This window comes from Silurus aristotelis (assembly GCF_946808225.1).
Source record: "Silurus aristotelis genome assembly, chromosome: 26".
Lineage (NCBI taxonomy): Eukaryota > Metazoa > Chordata > Actinopteri > Siluriformes > Siluridae > Silurus > Silurus aristotelis.
In genome coordinates, this window is record NC_139599.1 from 9,738,546 (window position 1) to 9,757,577 (window position 19,032).

The following is a 19,032-nucleotide window of genomic DNA, read 5'->3' on the forward strand; positions in this document are numbered from 1 at the left end:
CTACAATAGTATATAGCACTCCCTTCCAGATAGTAAAGATTTCTCGCCCGGATTTGGCATTCAGCCACCACTGGCATGAGGCATGAACCAAACATGCCTCGGTTATGGTGGAGATGAAACTGTCTTTAAGGCGGCGAACAAAATCTGGGCCAAATAATACACTTTACAACTGGCCAATATCTTGTTTGCCACCTTAAAGACAGTTTCATCTCATATATGTGTGGCCAGTCTTATCCCACAGTTAAAATGTAACTTTATATATTTCAGATAATAAGGTGGGTTTATTGCTCTCTATTAATATGGTTTCATAAAACAAATACTTGTAATTATGAATAATGATAATTTCAGATGACGAATTAAATATAATTTAATAATTAAACCTTTATAATCTATTAAATAATTAAATTTATTTCATATTTTCTTGAAATCTAAAGACAAGGCCAAATTGCTCTAAAGACAAAGCCATATTTCTTCTCTCTTAAATGTCCCATTATGGCAAATAAATAAATAAATAAATAAATAAAATAATAAAAAATAATAATGTACCAATCTGGTCGCATCTAAAAAGTGCAATGCTTCATGGGTTTGCAGTTTTACCTCATTGTAGTGTTACACACTCAATCTTGTACCTTTGTCTTTTTGATAGATTTTCAAATATTTTTTTTGTTGTTGAAGGTGTTTAATCTTTCAGTTTAGCCTGAAAAAAACTACTACTTAAAAAACTACTTTCAGAACCAGTGCAGTTAAAGAAGTGGGTGGACACTAATGCACTCTTGAGGCTGCACTTCATTACCAGTCATGGACTCCATAAGTCTGGGCAAAGTGTGCGAAGTTTGGTAATGGATAATTGGAAGTTTTATATATATATATATATATATATATATATATATATATATATATATATATATATATATATATATATATATATATATATATATATACATACAGTGAGGAAAATAAGTATTTGAACACCCTGCTATTTTGCAAGTTCTCCCACTTAGAAATCATGGAGGGGTCTGAAATTGTCATCGTAGATGCATGTCCACTGTGAGAGACATAATAATAAAAAAAAAAAATCCAGAAATCACAATATATGATTTTTTAACTATTTATTTGTATGATACAGCTGCAAATAAGTATTTGAACACCTGAGAAAGTCAATGTTAATATTTGGTACAGTAGCCTTTGTTTGCAATTACAGAGGTCAAACGTTTCCTGTAGTTTTTCACCAGGTTTGCACACACTGCAGGAGGGATTTTGGCCCACTCCTCCACATAGATCTTCTCTAGATCAGTCAGGTTTCTGGCCTGTCGCTGAGAAACACGGGGTTTGAGCTCCCTCCAAAGATTCTCTATTGGGTTTAGGTCTGGAGACTGGCTAGACCACGCCAGAACCCTGATATGCTTCTTACAAAGCGACTCCATGGTTATCCTGGCTGTGTGCTTCGGGTCATTGTCATGTTGGAAGACCCAGCCTCGACCCATCTTCAATGCTCTAACTGAGGGAAGGAAATTGTTCCCCAAAATTTCACAATACATGGCCCCGGTCATCCTCTCCTTAATACAGTGCAGTCGCCCTGTCCTATGTGCAGAAAAACACCCCCAAAGCATGATGCTACCAACCCCATGCTTCACAGTAGGGATGGTGTTCTTGGGATGGTACTCATCATTCTTCTTCCTCCAAACACTCTTAGTTGAATTATGACCCAAAAGTTCTATTTTGGTCTCAGCTGACCACATGACTTTCTCCCATGACTCCTCTGGATCATCCAAATGGTCATTGGCAAACTAAAGACGTGCCTGGACATGTGCTGGTTTAAGCAGGGGAACCTTCCATGCCATGCATGATTTCAAACCATGACGTCTTAGTGTATTACCAACAGTAACCTTGGAAACGGTGGTCCCAGCTCTTTTCAGGTCATTGACCAGCTCCTCCCGGGTAGTTCTTGGCCGATTTCTCACCTTCCTTAGGATCATTGAGACCCCACGAGGTGAGATCTTGCATGGAGCCCCAGTCCGAGGGAGATTAACAGTCATGTTTAGCTTCTTCCATTTTCTAATGATTGCTCCAACAGTGGACCTTTTTTCACCAAGCTGCTTGGCAATTTCCCCGTAGCCCTTTCCAGCCTTGTGGAGGTGTACAATTATGTCTCTAGTGTCTTTGGACAGCTCTTTGGTCTTGGCCATGTTAGTAGTTGGATTCTTACTGATTGTATGGGGTGGACAGGTGTCTTTATGCAGCTAACGACCTCAAACAGGTGCATCTAATTTAGGATAATAAATGTAGTGGAGGTGGACATTTTAAAGGCAGACTAACAGGTCTTTGAGGGTCAGAATTCTAGCTGATAGACAGGTGTTCAAATACTTATTTGCAGCTGTATTATACAAATAAATAGTTTAAAAATCATATATTGTGATTTCTGAATATTTTTTTAGGTTATGTCTCTCACAGTGGACATGCACCTACGATGACAATTTCAGACCCCTGCATGATTTCTAAGTGGGAGAACTTGCAAAATAGCAGGGTGTTCAAATACTTATTTTCCTCACTGTATATATATATATATATATATATATATATATATATATATATATATATATATATATATATATATATATATATTTACAGTTCTTCTTTGGATTATAGCCTTAGTATTGGTTAACATCGTCAGAAAATAAAATGTAATGTAATTTCAGTGGCTGTGAGGAATAACCACATGACTTCTGCGGCCACAGAAGTCAGAAGAAAAGAGTGTCAGGAGACTACAACAGCTTAAAGGACTTGTGATTTGCTTGGATGTTGTGTGCACAATGCCACTTGTTCATCAACTAAAACTTTCAAAAGCTTTTTTAAAACATAGCCTTGACATAAAAAATTTCTCAGAATACTGTTGTTGTTGTTCAGGCATTTTTCATCTGGGCCAAGGGTGTGTATAAAGTGGCTAGATTAAGTTATTTAATTTTTAGGCTGACATGTAAAACCAACTTGTTTGGTCCTACATGGGACCAAAACCGGGCCAGCTATAGTAATACATTTGTCTAAGATATGACTATGCCATTGGCGATATATGGCCCGGGTTCTGGCAACCAGACCTGGTCCAGTCGTAATTCCTAGCTGTAATTGGGCCAAGTAAAAGAGGGTTGTGTGGCCCATCACTGGGCCAAACCAATTATGCTATTTGTCGGCCCTAAATCTGGATGGAGTTCTCTTCAATTGGTGACCAGTCTGTGCAGCTGGGGATGGTTCCACATCAACAGCCTAAAGATGCATGAAATTACTGAGCAACTCAAGAATTTGGGCTGTAATTAAAATCAACAGTGACTCAGGACCACAGGTTGCATTTAATCGCCTAGCACTGCACACCTTAACAATTAATAATAATAATACTAATAATAATTAGTCATCTTTGTACATTCTGTGCCAGCCAGATGAGGAGTCTGGTTCCTGTCAAGGTTTCTTCCTCATGCTATCTTAGGAAGTTTTTCCTTTTTGCTCTTTAGGTGTCAAACTTACACTTATAAGGAACACACTTATACATTATTTTACAACTGATTTATCTTTGTAAAGCTAGTTCGAGACAATTTTTAAAAGTGCTATATAAGTAAAAATTTATTAAATTGATTAGTGTGCTCTCTGACCATCCAGTTAAAGAATGTGAAGATGGCAACATTAATGTACGCCTGCTAGATGGTCCCGGTGTCACCAGATCGAGTTAAAGCAACATATTTCTGTATTTGAAGCTACAGGCGCCCGTCTCTTGAATTGAGTCGACTCTTAGAATTAGAGTCGACTCTATTACATTTGCAATTATTAGCGCTCCACATGACGTCAGGATTTATTTATTTTTTTGCTAAATACATTTACACCATTTTTACATATTGATTGAATTAAAAATAATAATAAAAAACGAAGAAAGGCTATTAAAAAATACCGAATATTATTTTGCTTCACTACGTTATAAACGGAAGTTAAAGGTGAACAGTCATGTAATGAATTGTTGCCCACAGTAAACATGGCGGACACTGAGAAGCAGGCAGGTAAAGTTTAATGAAATAACAACTGCATCCTGACGAACATTTATAAATGTCGGTGCTTATATTTATCTACCAAAATAAATATTAATATCGAACACATGTTTCTTTGCAAGCAGGTGACATTAGCGTTTAAAATGCGGAGTTTAATCAGTGCGCCTCGGACAAGTTCATCGAGTGTTTAACGAACTAGCAAGCTAGTTTATGTAGTTAGCGGTTTCTCCGTCCACACCTGTATTCCGTCAAATCCCGCCTCCTGTAGTAGGATTGGATTGTAAATCTTACACTCGCATTCATTCGTCAAATCCAAGAGCGAGTTGAAGTATTAACCAATCATAACAGAGAAACTCAATTTTGTTAACTAATCCTAGCTCAGGAGGAGGGATTTTATGAATACAGGTTGGACAGCGTTTGTTGTTGGTTAGCGAAGAATCTTTCATTGGATCTTTGTTTATTTTGGAAAACTGCAATATACAAATAGCAAAAAAAGAACGATGCTGCCCTATAGGACAGACAAAACGAGCTCGTGTGCCTGTCACAGATCTGCAGCCTGGGATGGAGGTGATGAAGGTGCTGGTGTTGCAACTATTTGTAATCATTTGTGGTCTTTGAGGCAGAATCAAAAGTGAACTGAGCTTGTTGACGTTAAATAAGAAACCTTTCCTAGTCTGATTCTTCCCCACTTTTTCATGTCTCAGAGAAAAAACTCGCGTCTAAAAAATCAGGAGTCAGGCTATTTATTTTTATTTTTTTTCTATAAACAGCTGTTCACAACAAGGCATTGTGATCTTTTATACATGTATTTCATTTTCATTGGTAAATAATAACAGTACCAAAAATCTCTAATGAAAAACCCACCATCAGGTATCTTTATTATTATTATTATTATTATTATTATTATTATTATTATGCTGAAAGCATTGTTAAGTCCTAATGTGGGCTACATGGGATTAACTACCATCAGGATGCAGGTAGCATCCATTTATAATTATCTCATATGGCATCCTGAATGAAAATCAAACTCTCTGTAGAGCAGTGCCAGACAGCTACATACCTATTTATGATCTTTAGGTTTCATGTTCTGAAAAAATCTAAAAGCTCCAGATATAATTCAAGGTCATTTAAACCTTTTACTGCGAGCTCGAAAAGGTTACATCAATTCCTAAATTCAGATGAACCTGAACAAATTAGTTTATTCTAAAATAAATGGAGAAAAAAAACAGCTATAAATGGAGATCACATGGGTGAGGTTTGCTCCAGGTTTTCAGTTACAACTCTTTATTTATTTATTTATTTATTTATTTATTTATTTATTTATTTATTTATTTATTTATTTTTTGCTGTAGTTATCTCTGACACTTGAGATCAGACATTGAGCTCATTCTTGAGCGTGTATTCTTCTCTGTCTGTTGACCTCTTTTTGTGGGTCTCACTGTAAAACAGTGCAGTAGCTAAAATCTGTAAATTTTCTCTTCTTATTGACTCAATGCTGCATAAATCAGGGTGTGTTTCATTTTGTATGAGGATCGTTTGGATGATTAATATTGTGCACATTTGTGTATTTGACATGTAAATAATAAATAATTTACACAGAGTTCCATCTTGTTTCTACGCAGCCGAAGCTGATTTATTACGTGTAAATCGCGTCTTATTTTGACGAGCTGAACTCGTCAAGACACGATTCCTGGCAAATACCGCTAAATAAAGGATAAATAAATAAAGGATGAATGAGCTTTTTAAACTGCTGGACCTGATAATTTGTCTTGGTTACATGCTTACTTTGTTTGAGGGATTGATGTGTATGATTTAATATAGAATTTATATATAAATGAGTGTTCTCAAATAATCGAATTTCAATACTTTATGTTTTGAAAATGCAACAATTTGACACACTAACTAAAAACTATCAACAGGTTGCATATGTGCAGCCTAGCTGTAGTCATTTTGGCACAATACACAAATACAGCATGAATCTATCACCTTTACTTTAGTAAAGCTCCTGAAACAAATCCCCTGCTTAGGAGTAACAGTTATTTCATGTATTTTTGTTGTGCAGAATCACATGATTGCTTTCTCGTAGATTGACACATGCAGTGTTCATCTAAATCTGATTTGTCTAAAGTATGCTCTCTAACTGTAGATTTTGTTTTGCTAATGTCCCAGGTGCCTCTCTTGAAGATGATGGGCCTCCCCTACCTGCCAGCTTTAAATTCATGCTGCCACAGAAGGAGATCAGCATGGTGCCTGATATGGGCAAATGGAAGAGGTCTCGGGTATGTTGATGGGGATTGGATTGAGTTTAGATGAATGTTTTGATCACGTAGACAGTTTGTAACACTTGTATTTGTGCTGGAGTTTGCTAATGTAGAAGTGTATGCATAATGCTGGTAACTATAAACTTGTATTACTGTGAAACTACAGAAATACATTTCAGACCCTACACACATTCAGACGCATAAAATGCAGGTTGGGATAATAGGAAAAATCATAGATGATTTGCGGCAGAGTGAGAGTGGAATTGAACATATTTTTTGTGTTTACTGTGCAGGCGTATGCAGATTACATTGGATTCATTCTAACTCTGAATGAGGGGGTGAAAGGAAAGAAGTTCACGTGTGATTATCCTGTTTCTGAGGTACAGTCACTGTTTTCTTCAATGAGACAGGAACTTCTCACTTTTTTTTTTCTTATTTTTTTTCTCTCTGTGCATTTCAGACAGTAGAAAAGTTGCTGTCTCTGTTGGGAACTTTGGATCGCTGGATAGATGAGACGCCACCAGTGGATCAGCCGTCCCGCTTTGGCAATAAGGCTTTCCGGACCTGGTACGCCAAACTAGAGCAGGTACTGGCAATGCTGTGTGTTTGATATTTTTGGGAGTAACCTGGCCATTTTTAGGATTGTCCCTACCAACTCATGCTGCTTTTCTTCAGCATGGTATAGTTACTGATGCAAATCCAGAATCCTCTTTAGTCTTAGGTGATTCCTGTGTGTGGAGAGTCAGTTGAAAGGAGGCGTGTTCACCATTGTTAAACTCAACACTTAGCAATAGCACAAATGAGTGGGGTTTTTTTTTTTATGTAATAAAATTTTTTTTTAGCAGAATTTCCTTTTTTTTTTTTTCTCTAATCGATCAGATTATTAATAAACAAAAAGGTTTCTAGCTCTAGCCTCTAAATGACTCGGGATGAAATCATCTTGCTCAGCATTGGAAAAATAATCAAATGTTTGATCTCCAATTTGTTAGTGCACATTGCTATAACGTTGTCTAGTGGAAAAGCGCTTGGTGGTCCCTATGTTTATTGTGAAAATTTACAGATATACATTAATAATGGAGTTTATTGTGTGTGTGTATTTGTGTATATGTGTATGTAGGAAGCTGATGCTCTGGTGTCTGCTGTTCTTCCTGATGAGCTCAGTGCTGCAGCCCCAGAGGTTGCTGTGTACCTGAAGGAAGCTGTGGGCAACCCTACAAGAATTGATTATGGCACAGGTATGTGTGTCCACATGTATATTTTTGTGTTGTTCACCATAATGTAAATTTAGTGTAATGCTAAAAAGAAAATCGTGTGTGTTGAAGTAGAAGAGCTACATGTTGTAGCTCAGTTTGCTCTGCAGAACACACGAGGAAACGCAGGAGGATAAACAGCATACAAGTTCTGTGCACAGAGTGCGATCTTTTCCAATAGATATTCTATCTGTTACTGTTTTGACAGTAGTATCGAGCTCTTACACATGTTCACTTTAAATTCTCTCACGGGTATTAATTGATAGTGTTAAGTTCTAGCACCTGTGAAAGTCATTGAATAGGATTAACATACTCAAATCATGTAGTGAGGATGTAAATGTCCTGTTAGAAAAAACGTTCTGAGCATGTGGAGACACCAGTTTACTTTATTGATTGCAGCCTCAACAATTTTAAGAAATATTGTTTAAAAAACATGTTTTGAGCTTCAACAGTTTCTTGATATTTTAATATCTTTGTTTGTTTTGACATTATGAAATGGTTATTAGTGTGTTATCAATGGTTGTGTAAGAATTATTCAGTGTACATTGTAGATATTTACCCCAGTGAATACCTGTACTTCATACTGTAAACACTTCCACTATTCAATTTGATTCAAATTGTCCCGAAGCAGCTTTACAGAAAACTACTAGAGGTTTACACTAGAGGGCACTGTTGAAGTAAAAATTACACTGAATCTCATAAGCTATGAATCAGAAAATCCAAAAGATCAATAGTTTAACGTTGTCTTTAGTGTCTACAGATTTCATTTTTAATAAAAAAGACATTTTGGCTACATATAGTATGGCAGCTAAAGGGTGGTGGTGGTGGTGGTGGTGGTGGTGGTGGTGGTGGTGGTGGTGGTGGTGGTGGTGGTGGTGGTGTGTGTGTGTGTGTGTGTGTGTGTGTGTGTGTGTGTGTGTGTGTGTGTGTGTGTGTGTGTGTGTGTGTGTGTGTGTGTGTGTGTGTGTGTGTGTGTGTGTGTGTGTGTGTGTGTGTGTGTGTGTGTGTGTGTGTGTGTGTGTGTGTGTGTGTGTGTGCTTTTTTGCAGGTCATGAAGCCGCCTTTGCAGCATTTCTCTGCTGCCTTTGCAAAGTAGGAGCTCTGAGAGTGGAGGACCAGCTGGCCATCCTTTTTAAAGTGTTTGACGGGTGAGAAGTGACACCAAAAGGTTTCTCATTGTCTTTCTTTTTTGTCCACTGCAAATGTCTGTCTTTTAGGGACTTGCAAGTGAAAATTTTAAAAGAGATTTATTTATTTATTTATTTGCAGTGGCATCTAAGATTGCCACTGTAAGTAGTACATTTTTTTCCCCATTACCGGTTTTTGATGCAAATTTCCAGCAATTAAAACCATCTATGTGGAAATATAGCAAAATGTTTTATTGGGTGTCCTGATAATATATGTAATTTAAACACCAGATTTACTTTTACAACCTTTACAAGAATACTTTGTGTTCATGCTCTTTGTTGAGTTTGGATTCAGTAATAAGAAACATACATTTGCATAAAGCATTTATATTTGTCTATGCCCATGTTGATTAGAGTATTTAAAATTTGAAGGTACATTTAGAACAGATAAATATTTAAGTTGCGATTATTACACAATCGCACAGTTAAACAATCATGTGATTAATATCAATTAAATATTTTAATTGATTGGAGATATATTTAAATTAGTGCGTGTCAGTGTATGTATGTAAAAATACTTGGCTTAGCGGGAGCGAGAGCGGGAAGGTCAATTTGAAAATTTGCATATAAACCAGTGGGCTGTGATTGGTGCAGGTATCTGCGTGTGATGCGGAAGCTGCAGAAGACGTACCGTATGGAGCCGGCAGGGAGTCAGGGCGTGTGGGGGCTCGATGACTTTCAATTTTTGCCCTTCATTTGGGGCAGTTCTCAGCTTATAGGTAACTGTTCCTCTGTACATCGGCATATTGGCTTCTGCTCTATTGTGCGGCTTATGTGACCTCCTTATTCACCACTGGTGTTATGCATTTTATCAAGTATATGAAATGCATGAGAATGCCAATTTTATAAGTATTCTCAATACATATATTTTTACATATCATGTCATTTACATGTCTACTGTTGGTGACTATTCCAGCAAAATGTGATTTTAATGAAACGATTTCACATGAACAGCCAACTCCTCGGCAAGTCAGCGCTCTGTGATTAATTATTGATTTAATTTATCATAGTTTACAATGAGACTCAGTATTAAATTTTGTAAATATAGCATCGCCTACAGAATCAGCTGTCAGTCGGCCATTTTTATTTATGGATAAACCCTGTCTGTTAATCATGTGTTGTCTATTATTGCGCATTCTTGCGCGTCTGTTCTGACATGTTAAAGAAAATGTAAAAATTGTGTTCTTATTGTCTCTGAGCCTTAGCATTATCTGTGCTTAGCCAAATCACTTGTCCTAATCATTAGCTAGCTTATGCTTGGCTTCAGCATTGCCTAGTTGCCTAGCAACAGTGTTCTTATGACTATGAACGAAGAGCGCATTGTGTGTTAAAATCACAAATTCACAAGTACTATTTTAACACACCATTTGGTGTGTACCTCTTGAACATTTACACAGCCCATGCACGCCATGGTTGTTTATTAGCTTTTGTGTTAGCGTTGTTAGTCCTCAGTGCTCCTTAAGCCATATTTGGATGGTGACGTTTATAAAAATATTTGCCGGCCTTCTCTGAGATAGGCCTCTGGCATCGAGAAAGCTATTATTTAACATGGGATGAATGAGTTTCCAGCAGCTTTCAATAGTTTCCATACACATCATGTCCAGTACTGTGTACAGAATACATGCTGGAACATGTATATATTTATAACTCCATATGACATTGTTGCATAGCTATGCGAATATAACATGAGGTTTTAATAGTTTTTCAAATTAACTATATAGTGACTTTTTTCAGTGGGAAGGGTTTTTGTGCAGTGAACATCGAAATTCCTCTGTTTGTCCTGATCTTTGAATCATAATGACTAAACTTTCAAACACTACAGCATTACAGTAAACAATACACAAAAAGCTTTGGTAACAAACATGCTAAAACCTCTATTGTTAAAGCTTATTATTTTGATATTGCGGTCATTTCATGTTTTAGGCATTTATTGCTGTTATTCTATTAATGGAGCCACCTTTAGACCTCATTGAACGTGAGTTTCAAACATCTATTGGGGTTATTAAGTACAGGAAAATGATGAGATGTGAGTTCACATTCGCTGAATAGAGTGCTGAAGTGATTTTTTGTGATTTTATTATGCACCACCACCAGCTCTGATGGGATGCATAATACAAAATGTACACATTAGAAAATCCTAAATATTATAGATAAAAAAAAATATATATAATATTTTGGATTTTCGCATCCTAACCACTAGACCACCAGGGGACGATATTTAGGATTTTCTAATTTGTGCAATTAGCTCATTAAGTGGGACTGAGGCAGTTAAATATTTAGGGGTGTAAGGAAGCCATCTGCTGGTGACTCTTAGGAAATGCACTGAGTGTGTGTCCTGTCTCCGTTGCAGATCACCCCACTCTGGAGCCACGGCATTTTGTGGAGGAGAAGGTGGTGAACGAGCAGCATCAAGACTACATGTTTATGGAGTGCATCAAATTCATCAATGAGGTGTGTGTGTATGGTGGTGTGTGTGTGCGTGCGCATCTCCTGTGATGTCTTCTTTCAGAAGAGCCTGTTCTAAATAAAACACAGACCACAGACAGAGGAGGTTTGAAGGAAGGAGAAAACGGAAAAGCTTTACAGGGAATTCTGGGATTCAGCATGAGACAGTTTTTCCAAGAAATTACTAAGAAGGCAAAGGATTTTAAAATCGCCAGAATGTTTCCAGACCAGGCTGTAGAATATTTGCTTCTTCTCCTAACTAAGTGAACAGACACACTATCTTTAGCAACTCTTTTATATGTTTGATTGACTATGGAGTAATTAACAGCTTCTGTCTGTTGTCTAAATGGACAGTGTTAAATGTTAAATTAAATTAAAGGATTTTCTATTTAGTAAAAAAATATATAAAATTAGAGGAGTAGTGTCTTGGCTTCTAAGTATTGTTCCAGACTCTAATGCTGTAGTACTGCACTTAAAATGATTTATAATAAGAGTCTGTATCAACTTTATCTTTAATCTTCAAAGGCATTGTTTTGTGAATTCAGACTTTTGTATTTGTCATTATTTGTTAAATGATATCAAATTGTACCAAAGAAAAAGATGATTCTAATGGTCTCTTTAAGATTATGGTCACATTTTATAGGCTAGAGTAAGTTCTTAAGCACACTTATGAAGTTGTGTGGAATGGAGATCTTGATTTTCAGAAGGAAAAAAAAAAAGAACTAGATTTTCATTATTTCTTAGCTGTAGTGGAAGGTATCTCACTTCATTTGGGTGAAGGAAACAAACACTGTAATTAATTAAATTTCTATTGCTAGAGACTGAATTATTCCTTTAATGGCGTGTGTTCATTTAACTCTGAGTGAGTGTGTGAGGAGAGAGGATGCTGCAGCTGTGGTTACAGAATGACTCAACTTCCCAGAATGCAGAAAGGAGAGCATAGTGTGTGTGTGTGTGTGGATGTGTGTATGTGGGTGGGGGGTGGGGGGGTGCTGCAGCGAGTGGTATAGTCCAGACTAAATTTACAGCACAATATAACACACACACACGCGGACACAAAAGCATACTCTTGCTAGTGCTCTCCCTCTGTGTTCTGTAAGTGCACGTTTGGGCACGTCATGCTCCAAGTCTTTAGAGACAGAGAATCTTGGCACAGCTCCCTGACACACACGTGACATACAAGTTACTCGCACATGCTCATTTAACACACACACACACACACACACACACACACACACACAGTCTCCTTTTACTCTCTCTCTCTCTCTCTCTCTCTCTCTCTCTCTCTCTCTTTTTCTTTTCTCCATCTCTCTCTCTTTCTTTTCTCCATCTCTCTCTTTTTCTTTTCTCCATCTCTCTCTTTTTCTTTTCTCCATCTCTCTCTCTCTCTCTCTCTCTCTCTCTCTCTCTCTCTCTCTCTCTCTCTCAGGGAGGTTATGTGTGGAGCACTCAGCTCACATGAGTCATTTCCTTCCCCACATGCTGTTGTGAATCACTGGGTCCCTGAGCCCCTCCCCCTCATCCTCCTTTCCCTCCAGCTCTGTTGGGCCCCACTGGAAAGTCCAGCTTTGCAGAGCAGTCTGGGAAAGTGTGTGTGTGTGTGTGTGTGTGTGTGTGTGTGTGTGTGTGTGTGTGTGTGTGTGTGTGTGTGTGTGTGTGTGTGTGTGTGTGTGTGTGTGTGTGCGCGTGTGCGCGTGCGTGTGTGCGCGTGTGCGTGCTCTGTGGAGCCACACAGCACTCCCATTCATGAGCTCGTCTTTCCTTAGGGCATGGAAGCCTTACACCAAACCTTCTCCACTGCTGGCTTCTCGAACAAGCCTACAGCTACAAGTAATATTACTATTTACACCGAAGCTCTCCTAATACTCACATTACACCTAGAATTACCAAATACACTCATCACGGTACTGGTGCACAACTTATTTGGCCAGTACCAAATGTTATAACAGTTTGGATTCTGTTTTCAAGTTTAATAATAATAATAAAAGCACTCAAAGTGCAAAATGAAGACTAAATAATCTTTCGGTCCGTCACTTAATATGTTCCTGAGGTAACTCAGATTTTAACTGTTTCGCACCTCAAAGGATTGCATTTTATATATATATATATATATATATATATATAAAATTTCACACACACAGTATCTCACAAAAGTGAGTGCTTTCCTCACATTTCATGTATATTCGATTCAATTCAACTTTATTGTGAATGTGCAAGGCAATGTGCAACGGGGTCTAACAAATGTAAACTATTAAATTTTTCCATCTATTTAAATTTATTTAAACAATTCAATTTGAGCCAATTTAATGGATTACTGAATTTAATCAATATAAGTGTATTGCATTAATTTCATTTATTCTATTTAATTTTTATAAAATATTATTTAACCAAGCAAGTTAAACTGTTGTTCACAAATGTAAAAAAAAAAAAAAAAAAAAATATTTAAAATAAATTTCCTCCCCCAAACCGTGAATTTTATGTACACTCCATATATACACTATATATAATATAACAAAATGTTTAAATGATCAGCGCTTTATCTACTTAACACAAAGTGAAAATATGTTATAAAACACCTCAGACAATTTAGATTTTTGGTTTTGTTGAGGGCACAGAAACAATCTAAAAGATAAGGTTCAGCTCTTCAAATCGAATATTTCAGCTGTAAAAATGACCAAAAATACACCTCTATATATCTTTATCCAGCGAATAAATAGCAGTGTTTCTGTCGGTGACTCCCCCCTCTGTGGTGATTGCGTCAGGGCAGCCAGCGGTCACCAACACAGATGGTGTTTTAAAAATGGGGGGTGGGATAACAGGAGTATGGGTCCCTCTCAAGGATGTTGCTCACGTTTATGTATAGCGTCTGATACCCATGATGTGATGCATCTATTTGCCTGTTAAGTTATTGAAAAATACAATATGGAAAGATGGCGCAAGAATCCTGATTTTTGGTTCCTGTTTAGTCCAGTTCTTGTTTTGAATGTGCAGTGGAAAGCAGTATAAGTACTACACTTAACATGGCAGGCCCTTCATTAGCAGTAATGACTACACCCTCCTGTTTTTACTTTTTCCTCTTTCTCTGGCTAGTGTTTAGTGTTGTTATATGTAATTTTTCATTTTTTATTTTTTAGGAATGTATTTTTTTCTGAGTCAAAAGGGTGACTGAGGGTCATATTTACCAAGTTAGTTTACCCGCAATCACAGCTTGTGTGTGTGTGTGTGTGTGTGTGGGTGTTGCAGCATTATTATTTTGATATGATTTTTTGGCAGATCATTGCCTTTCTCATTTTTCATAGGCTTTTGAAACAGCCAGTCTCATTGTGCAATGTTCTGACTTCCTAGCTGTGAGAATAAGAAATATGAGAGTGTGGTGTTGAGAAAAGAAATGATTTAATGTATAAAACCATCAGTAGAAAATCTGCTGGTATATCATTGTCCAGCAAAAGCCATTCTTCATCCCATACTAGAGAAGGACATAACCAAATGTAACAATGAAACTTCAACTAGCAAATCAGTTTGTTATTGGTTTGTTTATCAATTATTCAATTGATAAAAGTATTTGACAGCCCCCAAAAACTTTAAAGAGAAACAAATACAGTTCTGAAGACTCGTAGAATATAAAATAGCCTATAATGCAATATTATCACATTAGTGTTGCATCATGTGTTTTGTATAATAAACACTTTCCTAACAAATCAACAATGATTGAGTGGTATATTTTCAGTTATTTGTCCATCATAATGTTTATTTGATGATTACATTTCTTTTTTAATTGATTCTGTGTCCATTGTAGCCTTAGATTCCTACTCCTGGCTTAATCCTTTCCTGCTACTGTAATCTGTCTAACCAATATGTGTTGTGCTTCTGAGATGCTTTTCTGCTCACCACAGTTTTTAAAGAGTGGTTATTTGAGTCATTGTAGCACTGACAATTGTTAAGACCGCACCAGTGCAATTAAATGAATTTTTCCCTCGTTGTTATTTTTTGTCCAGATGAAAACGGGACCCTTCGCTGAACATTCAAACCAGCTTTGGAACATCAGCGCTGTTCCCTCCTGGTCCAAAGTCAACCAAGGGCTTATACGAATGTACAAGGCTGAAGTAAGGTTCTTTTTTTTTTTTTTTTTTTTTTAACCTTGATGTCAGATGACAGTTACATATATATATATATATCACTTTTAACTTTACTATGACATTTATTATATTATATTTAGTGGTTCATATTTTCACTTTTACATTATATATTGCACAGTATAGTCACCTACATTTACATGGGTACATTATATTACACAAAACTCTTCATAATGTTTCTCTCCTCAGTAAAATTTCTGTAATCTGATCTCTCATGTCTATGTGGCATGTTTACCAGCAGTTGGACTTGAGTTCCTCTTTCCTGGGGAAATCCCAGCATCACTTCTGGGAAGTTGTATTCTGGTTGGAGAGAAAAATAGTAATAGCTGTTCTACATTTCCATCTTATAACTTTGTAATATTGGAACATTTACTTTTAAATATAAAAGATAAGGCACATTGTCCTGACTAGAAAGGGTTAACTGTGTGTGTGTGCGCGTGTGCGCGTGTGTGCGTGTGTGTCTGTGTGTGAGACCAGAAGGCCCCACCCCCTCCTCAAGAGCCACATCCTGTGTTAAGAGAGCAGGCAGTTCCCCTCCCTTAAGCAGAGTGCTGGGTTGAGGGGCCGGTGTGTCTGTGAAACTCCCAACCCCCATTGTGCACGCGCACACACACACACACACACACACACACACGCCTGCACAACCTTACATTTTCTCTTCTGCTGCTTTAGCTCTGTAGTCATGAGTGCCTTTTCTATCTGACTCCTACTACAATAAAAAACAGATATGAACAGATTTATTAAAATAAATAAAGCTCACAAATATTAGTTATTAACTGATCATGATCCTTTTGTGCACAATGCTGATGTTTTCCCGGTTCTCCCAGGCGAGGCACATAAATGTTTTTTTCTTAAGAAATGAATGTGTGTGTTATAAACTGTTAAAAACGACCTGTTTGTAATGTAAATCTGCTCTCTGCTGCTGGACAATTATATTCTCATAGAATGGATCTATGAACTATGTTACTATGAATCCAAGGATAGACAAAGTAATTTCCTGCTATTACAGGAAGTAAACACATTCCATGCACTTTATTCACAGGTGATAGTCAAGGCCACATAGCAACAGGACATGCGTGTGAGCAGGGGTTTAAATTTCCTGAGTATGTAGCTGTGTAATATTGCTTCATTTCCCAAAGCACAACCAATGACCATATTAGCAAAGAGAGACACTTACACAAGTTTAAAACCTTTAACTTGAAGAGGTTGACTAATCTAGAACACTTTACTTTTACACTGGAGTTTAAGTTTTACACTTGGGATCTGGATGTGCTGTAATCAGTCCTAACGTCCACTGTAGCTGAGTGATATTTGTCTGTATCGATACTAATATTGTCCAACTTAATCATACACACTGCTAAACTGGTAGCTATACTATTTAAATACTTGTATACAATAATAGCCTTATAATCTTTGGGCAACAAACATGTCTTTGCTGATCGACTGTTGTCGGTGAAAAGTCTGTAAATTGAATTTCAGTCCAAACTATTTAGTCAATGAAGTGTTACTGTCTCTACATCTCTGGTGGTTTAAACTTATTTTCCACAGAAAAAAACTCATAAGGCCAAACTTAATTTCTAAGGAGAATAAACATCTGGAAAGCTTAGTAGTGAATTGAAAAATAAATGGGTCTAAACAATACCACACCTACAGAATTTCCCTTTAAGACCACACCCGATTTCCTGTTATCCGTGCTTTGTTGAATCCCGAGAAGTAATATTTAAAAATGGACATATATCTGTACCGTCTTTGCCAACAAACAATTTTTTCATAAAAAGGTCACAGGAACATTTACACAGTTAAAAAGCTATCCTTCGAGAGCTCCCGGGTTAGTTTAAACTTATGTATGAAGACCTTGAATGATTGGGAATGCATCAGAGTATAACTGGTGATAATTGGTTCCTGCAGTACTATAATTCATATATTTTATGAATTACTCTATCCGCACTAAAAAACTTATATTTTTGTAACCACAAATATTTGTGAAACTCTAATTGTTTGGAAAAAAATAAACTTAAATAGCCTTTTTTAGACAAACGAAAATGTGCTTACAGGGAACAAGAGTTTACCCGTGTATTTGTGTTCGCTGACATGATGCAGTGGCTGAGCTGCTTTACTGGAAGATTCACACTGCAAGCCACGTTAGCAGACTCTGTTTCACCATTTATTATAATTGAATCCTTTTCAAAGCCTTTATGAAGCTTTGTGGACATCACTGTATATAAATCAGCTGTGGAAATATAAATCAACACTTGGAAATTTGCAGATGATTAACACATTTATATTGGTCTATGAAAATATTTTCAGATAGGTACTTAAACAATATCATCCTCAGTGTTTTTTTTTTTTTTTACTGCATGTAATATGTTGATGTAGATACTGTGCATGCTTAACTTGTCTTATTGATTTTTCAGCTTTCCTTTCAGCTTATATCCATGGTACCATATGCTTACTGTCAGTCAGATCATGATCACAAGTTCCACCCTTAATTTGAGCTCGGCCTTTACAAAGTATTGGCTGAATTTAGAAACCTTAAACTGAAAGACAAATGTTTTCAACCTGAAGTAAAACCTATTAGATGATAGTTTTTTGTAAAGAAACAAATGAATGACCTCCATCTCTCACTTTTTTCTTTTTTTTTCCTCTCTGTTTCTATCTTAAGTGCCTAGAGAAGTTTCCCGTCATCCAGCACTTCAAGTTTGGCAGCCTGCTCTCAATCCAGCCTGTGAAACCGTGAATAACAGTGGGAAGAACCAGTCTGAGAGCACAACCGATTCTCAACCAATTGCAAGAACCGCCCAAATCACTCCGCCACCATCCGTTGTTCCAATGTTTATCCACTGCATAAATTAATAAACATGACTGCAATCAAAACCCTGTTTCTAACTGCAGTGCAGCATGGTTGCCTCCTCCTACAATATAAAATTCATATGAGGATCAATTTTCCTGTCCTTGATCTGACCCCACAAGAAATGGATGGTGTAAGAACAATTATTGTTTGTGGCACCATAATTAATATCCAAAAAATTGCAGTATCCGGAATTCATATTTATTTATGAATATGTACATATAAAGCATAAAGTTTGCCTAAAACTGGGAAGTGTTTTTATTTAAATTTTAGTTTTTTTCCTCTCTCTCTCTCTCGCTTTTTTTCTTTTTTTTTTTTTTTTTTTTCTTTTTTGATAGACTAGAAAACAGATAATTAGTCAGTATTTCCTTTTAGGCTGTAGTAATCCTTGGCAAATTGATTGTGTGTGAGTCCAAAAAACAGTTACTCATGTGGCCTGTGTGTGCTTTAAATGTACATTTTTATCATTTTGGATAGGATTAATAAACATCAGCTGTTTTAGCTTTGCGTGTTTTTAATGTTCAGCTCTTCATCATTATCTTCAGAATTTGCGCTTTCTTTTACTTAAGCAAATGTTTCTGTAGAGGAAACACAATAACATTCACATTTCAATATTTGGGTTTTCTATTTTAGTGCTAAATTTCTGGCTTAACATGATGTGCTGCACTGACTCTTATAATGGCCTTCAAAGAAATATGGCCATACTACACATATGGGTTCTTTATAGGTTTGATAATTAGGATAATTCAGGATTTGTTGGCTCTTAAAACTGTTCTAACTAGAGCCTTTTCAGAGCCAATACTAGGTAAGGTAAAGTGTATGGTTAGCAAGTTCTAACAATACCTAATGCGATACTGTGATCACAATACACATAGCAACAGAT

The 19,032-nt window shown here is 36.8% G+C and overlaps 2 protein-coding genes and 1 long non-coding RNA gene across 4 annotated transcripts in view; all 3 read left to right on the forward strand.

Annotated features, from left to right (window-relative positions):
• LOC310720668 (uncharacterized protein) overlaps nucleotides 1-19,032 on the forward strand; it is a gene marked incomplete at its 5' end in the record, with an annotated part of 579,035 nt that overhangs the window by 182,710 nt on the left and 377,293 nt on the right. The window lies entirely within an intron of this gene.
• ptpa (protein phosphatase 2 phosphatase activator) lies at nucleotides 3,925-18,656 on the forward strand. 2 transcript variants are annotated; one of them, XM_083532160.1, is made up of 10 exons: nucleotides 3,925-4,037; nucleotides 6,195-6,304; nucleotides 6,580-6,666; nucleotides 6,747-6,872; nucleotides 7,404-7,521; nucleotides 8,585-8,684; nucleotides 9,318-9,442; nucleotides 11,074-11,174; nucleotides 15,164-15,271; nucleotides 17,964-18,656. In XM_083532160.1, exons 1-10 carry the CDS (start codon nucleotides 4,013-4,015, stop codon nucleotides 18,036-18,038), a joined length of 975 nt encoding a protein of 324 aa, XP_083388286.1. In that variant the 5' UTR covers nucleotides 3,925-4,012; the 3' UTR covers nucleotides 18,039-18,656. The 2 variants fall into 2 exon arrangements, with proteins under 2 accessions (XP_083388286.1, XP_083388287.1); XM_083532161.1 differs by having other exon boundaries at nucleotides 3,994-4,033.
• On the forward strand, nucleotides 15,540-17,850 carry LOC310720988. The gene is made up of 2 exons (XR_014531889.1): nucleotides 15,540-15,620; nucleotides 15,779-17,850. It is a non-coding gene; the product is annotated as an uncharacterized lncRNA (long non-coding RNA).